The sequence below is a fragment of the Schistocerca serialis genome, chromosome 3, assembly GCF_023864345.2.
Source record: "Schistocerca serialis cubense isolate TAMUIC-IGC-003099 chromosome 3, iqSchSeri2.2, whole genome shotgun sequence".
Lineage (NCBI taxonomy): Eukaryota > Metazoa > Arthropoda > Insecta > Orthoptera > Acrididae > Schistocerca > Schistocerca serialis.
The window spans coordinates 221,792,852-221,810,440 of NC_064640.1; the positions used below are offsets into that span (position 1 = coordinate 221,792,852).

Sequence of the window (17,589 nt, forward strand, 5' to 3'; positions counted from 1 at the left end):
ATCAAAGTCCTGGCGAAGGATACGGTTTAGTTGTTCCAGTCTAGAGTGATACTGGGTGATGAGAGGGGGGAGTGGAAGGGGTGCTCCTTTGTGGATGATTCTTGGGGGAGGTGGAAGAACTGGGGGCGTGTGAGGATATGGCATGAGAAATATGTTTATTACCTAGGTTTATAGAGTAACACCTGTCTGTGAAAACCCTCATGAGACCTTCAGCATACTGGGCATGGAAGTTCTTGAGGCTGCAGCTACACAGTCCATGGGTAGCTAGACTGTATGAGAGAGATTTTTTGGAGTGGGAGGGATGACAGTTGCTGAAATGTTAGTACTGTTGGTGGTTAGTGGGTTTAATTGGGACAGAGGTGTGGATGGAAGAGGTGAAGGTCAAAATTGGGGAAGGTGGCACATAAGGTTGAGGACCAATGAAGCAGATAGAAGAAAAGAGTTGCAGTAGTGAAGAAGTGAGGATACAGTATCTTGGCCCTGAGTCCAAATTATGAAGATATCATCAATGAACAGAACTGGACTCGTTTCTTTCCATGATGTTTCTGTAATTTTACCAGCTATAACTTTCCTTTCACAGCGACCTGAGACAAGAAACATTCAGAGCACATTAATGCTGCTGGACTTGTAGTCTGCGTCTGACAAACTAAAGGCATAGGAGCGACCTGCCCTATAAAGCACAGTACAAATGGCATTACATTGTAAACTCTACAAAAAGACTGTATTCTGCTCACAACAGCAGTGTACGCACGGCAGATATTATGGATTCAACACACTTCCTCTCATTCCATACGAAGCACCAAGCCAATCTAAATCAGGAAGCACTCCTTTCCATTCCAGTTCCAGGTAGAAACTTGATACAGAGATTGCTTTTCCCGCGTATATTCCACACACCATTAAAAATTGCATACTAGAGGGTACAAAATACCAATATTATCAATTTCATTTCACAATCCATTAGCATATGGACTGTCTATATGCTCCTGTATGCACCCTTTTGAGAACATTAAGAAGTCCTATTATGCTTCCTTGGGGCAATCCACATTTACTTTGGTTTCTGTGGAAGGTTTACCATCCAATGTAGCATAATGGCTTCTTTTAGACTAATATTCATTAAAACAATCACATATTTAGGAACAAAAACTGTAAGATGTGGTACACTGTCAAATGACTTTAGCAAATCCATGACTACAATCTGTCTGTTCACCTGCAGCTACTGTTTGTAAGATGTCATGACTGAATAAAGAAAGATGTGTGTCACATGACTAGTTTTTCCTGAATCCATGTTGGTTCTTTGAGAGACATTTGCTTTCTTCTACGACATCATAATGTTTAAACTTAGAATGTACTCCAGAATTCTGCATGTAATTCTGTGCACCTGATATTTTACCATTTTTTTGTAAACAGGAGTGACCCATGCAAGCTGTTTCCCAGTCATGTGGAAGTATTCGCTGGACAAGAGATTCTTCATAAATATGACCAAGGAAAGGACAAAATTCTGCTGCAAATTCGATGTAAATCATAATCATGCTTAACTTTTTGATACTTGTGAAGGTTATATTACACATCTCACTAAGGAATTCTTTCAGTCTACTGATTTGAATGTGTGACCATCAGATGCATGGCAAATTTACCCAGTCATTAAATTTGTTATTAACAAACCATTTATATTTAACACTAATGAGAATTATTTGCTAACACACTGTTACAAAGAAAAAGACCTGCACTGCACACTAGTGAATTTACCAGTTGTGCTGCAAAGAGTAAAATACAAAACTATAAAACTCTGACAATCCTCCAACAGAAATAAAATGTCTGAACAACATCATGTGTTTTCAAATAAAGATTCAGGATGTTTTGCCTTGACAACTCTACATACACCTTAGACAAATCCTTGAAAAGAAATAAGTAACCTGCTATACACCTGTAAATGTTCAGTGTGTGGTAGTTATATATATGGTGTTTGGAAAGTCCCATTACAAACTTCTACGACTTATAGAAGGGAGTGAGTACATAATATTTTTACTAGGAACCCAAGTCCAGAAATGTACTGTTTCCATTCTATGAAAGTTTAAATTCAGATGTGTAACATGTCCACGTCTGCTGAGGGAAAGAGAAAAGTCTCAGAGGTGCTTTTCCTGATATGCGATACGGTAGACAGGATGATGTGTACTGGATCTGTTCTTGGAGGCTGTGCCACTGAATATCCATCAGGAAATGTGATTTCAGCATGATGGTGCATCACTTCATTTTTCACATGCAGTACGGAGACATCTCAACAGATGATATGGTGAAAAAGGGATAGGTTGAGGTGGTCCAAGTGTGAGGCTGTCATGGTAGCTGGATTTAACTACTATGGACTACTGCTTGTGGGATTGTACGCAAGATTACGAGATTCCTGTAGACACAGAGGAAGCTCTGCTGGCACGAGTTCTGGCAGATGCACAAGAAATTGACGAGGCACCAGGTGGGATGGAGAGTGTGTACCAGAACATGCTTTGTATGTACAACGTTTGTGGTCGCCACATCGAGTTGCTGTGGGAAAGCATCACAACTGTTTTGTACATACAGCATCCCTGGTTATTTAATGATGTTTGGCACAGCATCAGTTTCATTGTGAAAATGATTTAGGGAATTGCTGTCTTATTGATGACTGTACTGCAAATATTACAAAAATGATGTTGCTGACAAAATATAAAACTTGATTTTGAGCTAGCCTATTCGTTTTCTGCTACAGTGTGTGGGCAGGACCAATGTAGGTATGAATTAGCTGACTCCAGGATTATTTATGTCCTTTTTTTCCTGTCTGGGAAAACCCTCCAAGAGCCCTCATACATACCTGCTGTGTTTTCTATACGAGGCAGGCTTCCAAAATAAAACAGCATGCTCGTGCAACTTAATGTTACTAGGCACAGCAGAAGTGTCTTCATCTGTAGATTATGTGCCATCTCATTGTTGATATATAATTTGCTGGGATTCAACAGTAATGTGACCAATGATGTATATCCTCCAAGATTGATTTGCATATCTGAAAGATAAATGCATTTATTAATTTTGTGTACCTGTAGTTTACTCATAAAATAAAACTAATGAACACAATGGCTTTACTTTCTTTCTCCTTTATCTTTCATTGCTACACAGAGAGGTGCATGGGACTTTAGATAAGAGACCAAAAGTTTCCCTCATACATTACTAACGACCTGTCCTGGCTTCGCAAGAGTAGCACGAAGTATCTATGACGAAACAACTTGTCTGGCATAGCAATAATAAATTGCACACACAAACCTTCCCCAAGAATAAGTCTATTTATTAATGAAAAGTGTATCAAAATCCCTACAATTCATAACTTGTATAGATCATTCTACAAATTATTCAAATACAAAAAGAATCTGCATCTTATTTGTCAGCTTGTGGCCTTTGTTGGATGAAAGTAATATGTTTTACCTTTATGTGCAATGCAGAGATAAGGGAAGAGTCCTATAATCCTGTAAACAGGAGTAGGAAACAGTTCAAAAAAGAAATATATGCAAGCAACAGATTTTAGTAAGTACAGATTTGACAGTGTGTTGCTATGTAAAGTTGGAGGCAGTCAATGGGAGGGCAGTCTGAAACCTTCCAGTGTCCCGAGGTCTCTTCCACAGTTACAACCTTCTTTCATAATTCTTAAACCAAGTGTTAGCAATGACTAAATTAAGCTTCCTGCAAAATTCTACCATACGGCTTCCTCTTTCATTTCTTTCCTCCTGTCCATGTTCTCCTCTATTCTTCCCCCTCTTCCTTGACTTACTATTGAAATCCTGTCCCCCATCACAAGTTTTCATCTCCCTTCCTGATCTGAAAAATTTATTTTCTCTCATCACATACTCTTTCAATCTGTTAATTGTCTGTGGAGCTGATAGTCATATAAACGTTTACTACTGTGGTGGCTGTTGACTTTGTGTTTGTCTTAGCTACAATAAGGTGTTCTCTACTCTGTTCATAGTAGTCCACCTGTATTTCTAATGTCTGCCAGTTTTATGGCTTAGGAGCACCTTCAGCTTGGAACCCTCACCTGACTTCAAGTCCTGTTCTTCCTCACTCAGCACCACCACAACCAAAAATTCTTAGTATATCTACCTTCAACCTACCCAGTTATCATTTTACATTCTCTAACCCACCAACCATATTAAGAGGTCTAACATTCCATGCTCTGCCAAAGAAAATAGCAGTTTTCTTTTTTCTGATGATGACATCCACCTGTGTAGTCCCTGTCCATATATATAAATGGGTGGACTATTTTACTCAAGAGGGTGCTATCATCATTAAGCTGTTCCTACAATTTCCAAGCTGAAGTTGCTCCTAAGCCACAAAACTGGCAGCCACAGCCCAATCAGGACAAGACCACAAGACTAGGGCTCAGTAAATATGGAGGAGTGTAATGGGATCCACACCCAAGAGGTGTGGGCAAGGAAGCGAGCACTAAGCTTTCACATGCACATAGTTTAGTTGATGAATATGGAGTAACAATGTCAGCTTTTTATCTAAGAGGAATTCCAAAAAGCAGGACAGTGCAATAATGCCCAAGCACTGGTTACCCGAGTAGACTTCTGAGTCAGAATGGACCGTGATATGACGACAAAAATGCACAACCCACACTTTCACAGGACAGAACTGAAAGCATTTGGAAAGGGTCCAAGCAGAGGCCTTTCGGATGGCACCTTGGAGTTAGCTTCCAGCTCAGGTTACAAATTGCAAGCTGTCAAACACAAAAGTTGTTGATTTACAATGTTGGGGTGACAAGTGGTCCAACAGATGCTACAAGCCCATTAATGGTGCTGAGGAAGACCGTAAACTCAGCACAAAAGCCCTGTGGGACATTGTTCTCTTGGACCCATGGTGAGCTGAGCGATGTACCTAGTCTAACCTGAAACAACCAGTGGAATAAAAACTGACAAATAATAACTGGTTGAGAGCCATGAAAGGCCCAGTCATGAAGATGATGAAAATGCAGTACCACCAAGCAGTGTTGTATGCCCTACCCAAGTCAAAAAAAGACTGAAATGAAGTGTTTGGTGTTTAGAAAAAGCTTGCTGGATTGCTCTTTTCAACCTCATCAGATGGTCAAGCTGTGACTGTCCCACCTGCAAACCACACTGATAGGGGATCAACCAAGGACTTTATGATTCAAGAACCAAACATAATAATTGGGTTGCAACCCTTCAATCTGTTTCCAGAGTATGTTGGTGAGGTTACTGGTCAGTAGCTGTCGACAAAGATTGTGTTTTGCTTGATTTAAGGGTGGGGATTATGATACCATCTCACCATTGGTGAGGGAAAACACCTTCTAGTCAAATGTGGTAGAAGACCCTGAGTAGATGGAGTCTCCTAATAACATTCAGATGTTGAATAATCGAATTATGAAGTGAATCAGGGCCTGGAGCAATATCATATGATGAGTCAAGAACCTGACACAGTTCCCTGTCAGTGGAAGGTTCATTAAGTAATTTGAAGTAATGGGTGATGAAGGATAGGGAGACGTCTTCACCTTGTCGTTTGCGTGTTTGAAAGATAACTGGGTCAGAAGAGGATGCACACACTGCCACAAAATGGGTGGCAAGGTGTCCAGCAAGAACTGACAAGAAGATCCAAGACAGTTGATGATCTTTGGCAGCCGAGAATACTACAGAGCTCGGCCTACACCTGGGATGATGGGCCATACATTTCCAAGGAGGAAATGTAACTCTTTCAGCATTCCTTCTTACTGCATTTAATCAGATAGTGAGGCTTAGCATGAAGCCACTTAAAAGAGAGGAGGATAGTCTGTAAAGGATGTCACAAGGCCATTCCACAATCCTAAATAGATGCTGCAAAGACTTTGACCCACCATGGCACCAGTCAGTAGATGAGACTGCAAGTGGGAAGGACTACAGCAGTTCCAGCAGTGCAGGTGATCACATCAGAGATATCGCCAACAACTTCCTCAGTGCAATCTGACAGAGATGGGCAAAGGTAACAGCACTGGTACGAAACTGCCAGTTGGCTCTTTAACGAGTACATTGTGGTAGCTGGTCTGTTGGGCAATGGCAAGGAAGTGATAAGATCACTGGGAAGTGGTCACTGTTGCAAATATCAACATGGAGCTACCAATGTAGTAAAGGCATGAGATTTGGGGAAAAAGATCTGCAAAGGTCAATGGCTGAAAAAGTACCATGCGTGACACTGAAGTGCATAGGAATACTGTTATTGAGGAGGCACAGATCAAGACTGGAAAGAAGCTGTTCAATCAGAAGACCCCAACAAGACAAAGTGGACTTCCCCACAGTAGGTTGTGCATACTGGAATTGCCAAGAGAAATGACGCGGGAGATAGAGAGAACTGTTGGATTAAGGTGGTCTTCTCAAGGTAAGTAACGCCCTGCCTTGAGGTAAACATTACAAATGGTATTAGTAGGGTTGTTTACTTTCACAGTGCTATTCTTTTCAACGTGCTGTGGAGGGGAATCCTCTCTTTGATGACATTTGTGCGAACCAATGTACAGATCCCTCCAGATGCTCTCTTGGGGACAGTCAGAATACATGGTAACCTCAGATAGTTGGGGAATGGTCATCAGTGAAGCGTGGTTGTTGGAGAGCAGCACAGATTGCAGAATGAGAGGAAATTAGTTGTAGTTTTGGCAGGTGACAGTAATATACAGGATGTTACAAAAAGGTACGGCCAAACTTTCAGGAAACATTCCTCACACACAAATAAAGAAAAGATGTTATGTGGACATGTGTCCGGAAACGCTTAATTTCCATGTTAGAGATCATTTTAGTTTCGTTCCACCTACGCTCAATGGAGCACGTTATCATGATTTCATACAGGATACTCTACCTGTGCTGCTAGAACATGTGCCTTTACAAGTACGACACAACATGTGGTTCATGCACGATGGAGCTCCTGCACATTTCAGTCGAAGTGTTCATACGCTTCTCAACAACAGATTCGGTGACCGATGGATTGGTAGAGGCAGACCAATTCCGTGGCCTCCACACTCTCCTGACCTCAACCCTCTTGACTTTCATTTATGGGGGCATTTGAAAGCTCTTGTCTACGCAACCCCGGTACCAAATGTAGAGACTCTTCGTACTCATATTGTGGACGGCTGTGACACAATACGCCATTCTCCAGGGCTGCATCAGCGCATCAGGGATTCCATGCGACGGAGGGTGGATGCATGTATCCTCACTAACAGAGGACATTTTGAACATTTCCTGTAACAAAATGTTTGAAGTCATGCTGGTACGTTCTGTTGCTGTGTGTTTCCATTCCATGATTAATGTGATTTGAAGAGAAGTAATAAAATGAGCTCTAACATGGAAAGTAAGCATTTCTGGACACATGTCCACATAACATATTTTCTTTCTTTGTGTGTGAGGAACGTTTCCTGAAAGTTTGGCCGTACCTTTTTGTAACACACTGTATATTGCAGTTCCACTGAATTATCACACTGAGGATGACCTGCTTAGGCGGAATGGGGCCAGGAAGACAGGTCATGCCCTAGGATCACTGCCACTGGTGAGGATGGTGTAACACTAACAAACATCAATTCAGAGTCCAATGGGGAGGGGGGATCTGGCACCTTCAGCATCACCAGAGTAGTCTTCTCGGAAGATTTTAACATGTGCATCCCGAAGTTGCCTGAAAGAGGATAACACCCAGGACTGAGTAGGATTTGCTGTCTTAAGATAGAACTACTCCACAGTTTGCTATGGGAAGAGAGTTCATCAAATATGTTTTCAAAATTATCCACAAAAAAATAGGTTTAATAGAGAGAAAGGAGTCTCAGTCTTTTTGGATGCAGACCAGGAACTGTGGGGAATAACTGTCTGCAAGTCACTTGATATTGCCACTTCTCACTCCGTAATACCCGCAAGAACTTGAGAATAAAAGCAGCATTTAAATAAAAGAAACTGATCATGTTTCTATGTAAAAATGTCATCTGCCCTCAATTCAAAAGTCTTCTATACTGTTCCTGGGTGAATTTCCATACAACCAAGTACTGGGGTTGGTGATACAATAGTCCCATAAAATGTTAGGCACATTCAAATCACCTAGGAGAAATGGGGAGAGGGGTTCCATCATAGTAATTTACAGTGCTACTTTACTCAGACGGCATTGTGGTGGCAGGTGTAACAAACATATTGCTTTATTAGAATAATATATATAACAGCATTGTATGCCTCCCTGTAGCATGGGGAACTGGGAAGAAATAATATGCATCACAGGAAGGGAAAAAGAGCCACTTGACTGTTAGCTCTGTCTCCACTAAGGTCATCATTTCTGCACAGGTTTTAGCCCCTTAGTGCAGGAATTCCTGTGTCTTTGAAATGAGTTTCCTGTAAGTGCAAATAAAATAGCATTTAATGTGCCAGGAGCTTTAATTTTTCCCATAAGTCCTGAATCTACTTAATGTTCCATTGTAATTTGGGAGGCTACTAAACATTCCACTGTAATATGGGAGACGTGTTAACAATTTGCTTTTCCATAACTATAGCTTTTTATTTCATCAAGAGGAGTGTGAGAGACTCCCAAATGATTAGATTAGTGGTTTTCAACTACTCACCTTTTTCAGTTCAAAGATACGTGGTAGATTCTTCACTATCAGAGATCTCAGAATATGTAAAATCTAAGGCTCTGCATTCAGTTTTGATAAATTCTGTCTCTCTTTGAGAACAATTTGCAGTTTTTACAATGACTTGTTAGGCAGCAGAAGTAACACAGTTAGCTGGATCATGCTTGCATTAATAAGCATAACAACGGATTTTGAGAAGATGTCAGACTTCATCATAGATGCAACTTGTTTGCTGCACTTAAAAACACACACACACTGCTGCCAACAATATTTTATTTTATTTGTGCTGTAAAATTGACACCAAGTATCGAGTGTTTTCACTGCAAAAGCAAATAAAATTCTGGACAAAGGGGGGTTTCAATGTATTTTTTTTGGGATTTCTTAGTCTCCACTGTTACCTCTATTTCCTGTATCAACATTTACGCAGAAGAGAGAGGTCTTTAGATTATGACTGCGTTAACATCTGAAACTTTTATAGGATAAAAGTGATTTATTCTTCAGCCATCAAAAACTCTTTAACATCTTTGCAAGTTCAAGTTAGCCTTCTTTGAACAGCTAACACAGCTAGTACAGGGGGTCAGTTGAGCGTTGGTGAGGATAATGAATGCACATATGAAATTTTACACGTGGTAATATACTGATCTACAACGCTGGCCAACGTTTATATTAGAATGAAAGGAGACAGGCTGTGAGTGGAGATGAGACAGTATCAAACACTTCAGTTAATACAGTTGCTTAACATGGAGTCCAAATCACTGCATTAAGTGTGATTATTGACATACACAAAGCAAAGGCACAGATAAAAACAGACTGCCTCGGGACTGAACCCGAAGATGGAAATTTGTAGTGTGATGTTCACCAAGTCATGAAAGCAAACCTTTTTCTACCCAAAAACACAACCCCCTCCACCGGCTCTTCCCTCATCTGCAAAAAAAACCCTCATGAATTGTAATTAAACTGTATAGAAGTATACGGAAAACAGACCACCTCATCTCTGTAGCTGAGTGGTTAGTGTTGTTGCCTTTGGTGCAGAAGGACCCACATTTGATTCCCGGTACCACCTATGATTTTTTTTCTGATGTAGGGAGGTCTGGAATGAGGCCCACTCAGCCTTGTGATGCCAGATGAGGGAGCTGCTGGAATAAAGAAGCAGTCACATCATCAGGATTCATCTGCTGGCAACAACAGCCAGAGGGATTGGCGGCACGCTGATCACATGTCCCGCCATCATAGATAGCATATCATACTGCCTAGTAGACAACACCTGTCCAATGCCTAATCATTGAGTGATGTTTATGTTTATATATTGGGTATAGTTCTCTGAAAACACTTCTAGTGGACTATTCAAACAGTTAAATCATTATATTTATTTCTACTATGACATTTTATACATACAAGTAGGAAAAAAGGCAAAATAGTAAATATGGATACTAAGGCACAAGTTTGTTACGTTAGAACATTGCATCAAAATATTCAGTATTCTGGATGGAAAGCAGAAGATATAGACATGCTTGGTGTTTCTAACTCACCCGACATTTTCCTTATCACAGAACCATGGTCTGACAGAAAAGAAAATAAGGGCTTAAAACAACTGGTTTCCAAAGAACTGAATCTTTTAGCAAAATGAAACATACAGGGCATGGTACTGCTATATTCATCAAAAATGATATTATGGAAAGTCTTTCATGGGCAGATGCAAACACTACAGGAACGTTCTTTGAGGAAGCAGCACTGGAATTTAAGTTATAGGGACTTACATGCTTGATTCTTGTGTTATACAGATCACCAGGTACACGGTTTTCCCAAAGAGCTACATGTGTTTTTTGTAAATGCAATAAGGGATGCCCCATATGTTATTGTTGTGGAGTATCAGAGCCGTATATTTGTTAAAAGACAGTTTGAAGTTATCCACTTTGGCTGTAAAAAACAGCCAAGGTGGATAACTTCAAAATATCTTTTAAAAAATGCAAAAACAAAAACCACTGGTATCATAAATTTTACTACACGTGTATGCCTCAAATGAAGCCCTCAATACCAGGAGATCACACACAACTCAAAAAACCGGTATGGTGAATTTAACTTCACAGTTGAAACAAAGCCCTCAATAACAGGAATCCACACACCACTCGAAAACTTGGTACGGCAAAAAAATTCGACAGCCACAACAACAAACACCAAACTAATTAGATCTAACAAAAACACCAAATTCACAAACAAAAGAAAAAAATCATAACAACTCATTGAAAACAAATCAAACACTTCCAAATCCATGTTATGGCACTGAATACCCAGACTCAAACAAACCCACATTACCACAGTGATAACCAAGAGTCAAATGAACCCAATACCACATGTTACACTCAACACATCTACATCCACATCCACCATCAAATGCAACACAACATGTACAAACACAAACCAACTCCAAAACATTGTGCTATAGTGATGTAACACACCACATCATCATTATGTCACAGGTCAAAGCAGATGGAGCCAACGGCCTTGAGGCAGTGGTAACACTTGTTCCCGTCAGATCACCAAAGTTGAGCGTTCTCAGGCAGGGCTAGCACTTGCACGGGTGACCATCCAATCTGCCGAGCACTGTCGAAAAGCGGGATGCACTCAGCCTTTGTGAGGCAAACTGGGGAGCTACATGATTGAGAAATAGTGGCTCCGGTCTAGTAAACTGACATGCAGCTGGGAGGGCAGTGTGATGATCACATGCCCCTCCATACCCACATCCACGACACGGCGACCGGTCAGTACCGTTGGGCTTCCTTAGCCTGTTCGGGTGGAGTTTAGTTTCTTTTCCAATACAGATGGGTGGAATCGGACGCTTCCAATAACCCATACACATTATTACATATGTGCTATGGTCTCATTTATCTATACTTAGCTTGTTGCATCCTGATCACTGATCTGCAGGTAAAAAGATTGTTAAAACTATTGCAAAAATAGCTCCTAGAAATTATTGTAGAGGCAAACTTAAAAAACTCCAGATATTAATTCTGTCCCAGTGTTGTACATATAAGAAGCTATTTTTTTTTTCTTACAGCTTCACTGCTCAGCCAATTTCAATTGACATATGAGAGTAGAACACTATGGCTATCACATAGAAAGTAATGTAAAGGTACAAGCAAAAGGTAGTACTTTTTACAATAATGAACAATACTTCTAATGAACAAAGAATATCAAAGTGTTGTCTGACTTCAAAAATAAATTAAAGCAGCGGCTGAAACCAGTCTGTCCACAATCCTGTATGAAATACCTAAATTTAAATTCATGATGATAAATCCATAGACTGTGCAGCAAACACTAAGTATTTAGGGATGAATATTGTCGCTTAACATGGGGAAAACTTACAAAGATACTGGCAAAAATAATGTCATCATCAAGGTATGCTCCTGGGATGTTAGCAACAGTTTTTAGCTGCCAATGTCTTGCAGGGACTTTCTATGCCTACATGTACTCATTTCTTAGCTACAGGCTTATTCTCTGGTGATCAAAGACAAAAAAACATGGACACAGCTTGTAAACTGCAGAAAAGGAGCTGCATAAGAATAATAATTGGAAGTATTAGTCAGGCTCATTGTAAAGGGCTACTTAAAAAAAAAAAAAAAAAAAAAAAAATGGGGTATCCTTACTGCACCAAGTGAGTACTGTACATCTACTAATCAGTGGTGCCTATCAGGGAAAATACTGCTAAGTAATGTACTAACAGTTCTATGCTTATATGCAATCATGGAACAAGAGCCACTTTGAAGTTCCATTTAAGCAGGAAAAACAAACAAAAACAGTGTTTTACATCATGGGACAAAAGTGTAAAATAAATTGTCAAAGGACGTGAAAAATATTACTGAAACACATTTGTTTACAAAGGCAGCTGAAACATTCTTCACAAGTAATAAATATTATACAATTAAATATTACTTAGAGGACTCAGAGTAGTGAACAGTAATGAAAGGCAATAACTGCAGCATCTTGTCAACACGTGATTATGGTTTACTGCTTTCACAAGGATCATGTTAGAAGAGATATAATGCAGGGCAGTAGTGTCCATTGGCTTCGTTTTTCAGGTGAACAGTGGCACATAATTGAATACGGAGTCTGGGATTGAGGCAAGAGGCACAGGAGCATTTTCTCAGTCCATAAGTCATCAATGGGTGTCTAGTGTGAGCAGCAGCGAACAGTGGAACTATGTTTTAAATTGCAAATTGGAAACAGTCCAGGAGCCCTCAGTGTGTCCAGCAATGAAGAAAAAAAGTACATTTCATACTGCCAGTTACCTGGAGCTAATTGTATGTAAACAAGGAACATTATACAATATAGGGAATTGCCGAATCATGTAGTGCAGCTGATAAGACGCTGACCTCATATTCAGAAGGAAGGAGCTGTTCTGTCCATCCTGATTTGGGTTTTCCTACATCACTGAGACACAATCGCTGGATAAATAAATAACCAGCAAGTCTTCCATAACATAGGTTATATGAATGCTCGCTGCTGCTCTTTTTTGTTTGGTTTTTATTTTCCAGGTACACTGGTAGCTGTACTTGCCCATGACAATGGAAGAAGAAAGGTGGTTCGAGTGTGTCATTCAGTGGTGCTGGGGTGTGTTCCACTTCATTGTTAGCTGCAATGATAGTCTTGCTGTAGTTGCCATCTGCCTAGTCACTGAGAATAATATTTCCTTGTAGAGTGTACTTTGTAATACATGCACATATAATTTTTTTATACGTCTATTTTTCTTAGCATTTATATGTTGTTTTATGTAACGCATTTCTTGACGTCCCTCCTACTGTTGTCAAAGTGGTCCACGACCCAATAATAACAACTGTAAGATTTAGAGAATAAATATTCCGTCAAGCACTGGAGTGTACATACTATCATAAAACTCAATGAAAGATTAAAACGGCAGGACGAACATATAGGCATATAGTTTTAACATATCGAAGTTCCGTCACCCCATATAAAGGCAGCTGTAGTGCAAGACACTGAACACTAATTGTTACGAATTTTGCTTTAATTGTCAATAAAGTGATGGTATCCCACTTTGTTACATTGTGTCGAAGAAATAGAACCAACCAGTACAAATATTTATTTTTTTCTGCAGCGTCAAAACAAAAACTACACACTGCAATTATGCTCGTACTACCTGTGAACAAAGAGATCCAGACGTTTTCAAAGCACAGTGCGCCAGAAAAATTCGTAGAACATTTTTACTGGGTACCAATGCTCCACAATGTATTCTAATTTCAACAATTAACTTCTTGACATATTCTCTGAAGTTAACAGATCCAACAGCTTACGTTCAGCTGTCAGTCTACTATGATCTCTACGTTCAGGCGATCAGTCACTCTATGACGTTCAGTATTTCTCCAAATAGTTGTTAGGATGTAAACAGTTTTGGCAATGTCAGTAGAAAGAGTATATAAAATACTGCAGCTTCAGAAACAAAGTTCTCGCCAATGTCACAAGTCACGACCGACACTATTTCCACTTTCTTTCAGAATTTTATTGTGATATGCTACAATTTTTTCACTGAAAACATACCACCAACATCGCTGATGTGTGGCACAGAACTACCAACTGCATCTAAAATTACGCTCGTGAATTCTCTGTTCCACCTTACCTCATTGATATATATAACATGAGATTCGTGTGACACAATTACTCTGATGTAATGGCAGATTGCTGAATGGGTTAGCTTTGTACAAATGTTTGCTGTAGATTGCAACTTTCTGCTATTTGTTAGATTCAATGTCTAACATTGGTAGCCCTCTGTTTCCGCAGAAGAGCTTTGCAAAAATGTTTTGACACAAGAGCAGAAGGAGGGAGGTTCATGTCGTGATGTTTGCCGACAGATAATGGAGCCGGCAAGTGTGCGATAAAGCTTACATTCGTGAATTGTGGGTGTGTATAGCGACCCAGCTCGGTGGACGTGGCATCATGGGTGACAACGTGTTGTGCGCACAATACCTGAAGATATTTTTCGTTGTTTGTGCTTATTGGTATGATTACAAAGTGTTTATTTCATTTTATCAACAGCGCCAAAATTTCATCATTTAAAAGATCGTTTATGCGGAAGATGATGATAATCTCTTAGGTGTACAATTTTTTCCTTTATTGTTCACACACAATAACAAAATAAATAAATTTACATTATCGGTATATATCTACTGCGTGATTGCAAAGATCTTGTGAACTAATGTGTTCAGTATCTGTTGCACTGTCCAATTTTTGAGTTATGCCATTCATCGTAATAGTAGTCATTTTTCACACATGCTGCTTTAACTATAATTCATGCTATTTGCTGGATGCAGCCATAGGTTCTGGCGTATTTCATCTTAAGGTTTTGTATAGCCTGCCTAAATTCTGCCACTGTTCAGTTCTGTAGCACAATGCCATATTATGTGAAATGATTGTGTGGGTCAGTCTCTCAGCCTGTGACACTGTACAGCAAGAATGAACCAGAAGAGTTGTAATGTATTTATGCTGCATTGGCAAATTTTTTGCCATCTCCTGTTCACTATTCTTAGCCTTGTGACCTTATACATTTAAGTCTAGCTTGGTGTCTTTGTTCCACACATTTTTTCTGTCATTTAGGTGTAGCAGAAATGTTTTTCGGCTGCATTCAGCAGATTTACTTTAGAGATTGTTGGTTTTTCACTTCATCAGCCTGCCTGTGGCTCAAAACATGAGTGTGAGTTTCATCATGTTATACTTTTTGAAAAAAAAAAAGAAAAGAAAAAAAACAACGCTTTCCCATCAACAGTGCATAGCTCCAGAGCTAACACTTCACTGATGTATTTTCTCCTTTAATGTTTACTGAGTGGTATGGCTCAATGGACTTGCATTTTAGAGACTGTAAGTTCAAATCCCAGTCTGGCCATTCTGAATTAGGTTTTCCATGGTTTACATAAAATGGTTAAGTCAAATGCGAGGGTGGCATCTTTGAAAGAGAATGGCCAGTCTCCTTCCACATCCATTCCCAACCAAAACTTTTTGCTCCACTTCTGATGGCCTGAATTTCTTCTTTTCATGTACTTTTTCTGATTCTTCATTTTATGCACTCCAGTGCCTAATGTGAATATGCTAAAAGATTTACCTTTTATTTGTATTAGTAATTATTCCTACATAACATATAGAATACTATTGCATTTGACCTAATTTGTTCCATGTCACTTCTGCAACATTAAAAATCTTAAATTCATGGTAGTGGAAAAACATTTTCATGTCTATATCATTTCTCAGATTATCATGCATTTTGACAGAGGAGAGCTTTTCTGTAAAGTGAATACTGTTGCTTGTGAGCCTTTGTTATTCAAGTAAAAAGTTCAAAATTGGATATTTATTGATAATTGGTGTTTCTTACTGATACCTGTTTAAACAGCTAATATTATAATATACTGATGTGCAAAACTTATGGACAAAAGTAACTCTCACATTGTGTGTCATTGCCAAGTGACATAGCTCAATGAAACTATGACCAGACATAGAAAGAACTGGCAAAAAAATTGTACGAAAGGTAATTGAAAGAAATATGCACTCAGACAAACAGAAATAACACTTTTATTAAAAGACAATAATTGCACTGAAGTCACCACAATTTATGATAGTCTCCTGGGTATTATAAAAAGCGGGACATGGTTCTTAATAGGGTGTATGATCACTACAGACGACAATGCGTGCTCTGTAACACATTCTCATGCAGACCAAAATGTTGGTAAGAAGTTCCTGTGGCAGGGAATTCCATTCCTCCACCAGCATGATTGACAGCTGCTTGATTGTCATTGGTGCCTGTGGACATGCTGCAGAATGTCTCCTTGCACACATACTTGATGTGATTCAAGTCATTAGAATGGGCAGACCTGTCTGTTTGTTGAATATCCTCTTGTTCCAAGAGGTGCTCCACCTGAACTGTTCATTGTGGATGTGCATTTCCATTCATAAAAATGAAGTGAGGGCTGAATGCACCTCTGAAAAAAATGCGCATTACGAAGGAGTAAAATGTCACAACAATGTTATCAGTGAGTATGCTGTGTTTAAACTTTTGGAGGTCAGTATGCCCACACAACATTATGCCTCTTGACACCATAACACCTGGACCACCAAAATGACCACATTCAACAATGTTCCCACCTCCTGGTCTTTGGGGGATGCCCAGAATCACTACTCAGACTGAATCTGCTCGCCTGAGAAGAGCACGTGATCCCACTCTTCATTGATCCAGTCTCAGTGGTGTCGTGGTGCTATAGTCGTGCTGACCTCATGCCATATGACATCCAATGTTCTGTGCACAACTGGGAGACCTCTGGCAACACACTGCTGCAGTTTAATACATTTCAACCAAGTAGTTAATATGTCCTGTTACATTGTCTATCTTGTCCTTAAGTTTTGCAGAGTGGTACAATAGGGCCTACTGCTTGCTAAACTAATGTGTGTTGGGTATCTTTATGGCTGTAACAAATACTCCTCTGCCATCCCCTTGCTCTCTTGTTTCTGGAGGGAGATACAGAAGCGTCCAATTTCACCCGTCTGCTTTGACCCATGACGCCACAAATATGGCAGAAATGACCATACACCACGACTCCAATATGGCGCCCATGACATCATTACGTAAACATGATAACAGACACGAAACTACATCAAAAAACCAACACACACACATTTCACAAAAAACCTAATGACTCTAATGGGACAAGTGTGGGAAATTAGGGGTTTTTTGGTGGGGAAAAAGTAAATATAAACAAATTTAGACACACACCCCCATACCAAACCACACAAAACTACGAAAAAAACTGACAACACAAAACTCCCCAAATTCCACTAAACACAATATCCTCTGGAATCGGACACTTCCCTTGACCTATATAGCTCAACAGCAGTTCCTGATCCCACAATTTGGAATTGAACACTTAAAAGACCCAACCAAACCTCCACCCTCACTCCAAAATAAAATACCCATAAACAAAAACCAAATGCAAAATAAAAAATCT

General features: G+C 39.7%; 2 protein-coding genes across 2 annotated transcripts in view; one reads left to right on the forward strand and one right to left on the reverse strand.

Moving 5' to 3' along the window:
* LOC126469955 (carbohydrate sulfotransferase 11) overlaps positions 1-14,142 on the reverse strand; it is a 40,251-nt gene extending 26,109 nt beyond the window's left edge. The window contains exons 1-2 of the mRNA XM_050097367.1: positions 13,746-14,142; positions 2,840-3,028 (exon numbers count right to left, since the gene is read on the reverse strand). Coding sequence (XP_049953324.1) covers positions 2,840-3,026 — 187 coding nt within the window. The 5' untranslated portion in view covers positions 3,027-3,028; positions 13,746-14,142. The remainder of the gene's footprint in view (positions 1-2,839; positions 3,029-13,745) is intronic.
* A 121-nt stretch (positions 14,143-14,263) lies between these two features.
* Positions 14,264-17,589, forward strand: part of LOC126469956 (GDP-fucose transporter 1) — a 41,446-nt gene continuing 38,120 nt past the window's right edge. The window contains exon 1 of the mRNA XM_050097368.1: positions 14,264-14,601. Coding sequence (XP_049953325.1) covers positions 14,540-14,601 — 62 coding nt within the window. The 5' untranslated portion in view covers positions 14,264-14,539. The remainder of the gene's footprint in view (positions 14,602-17,589) is intronic.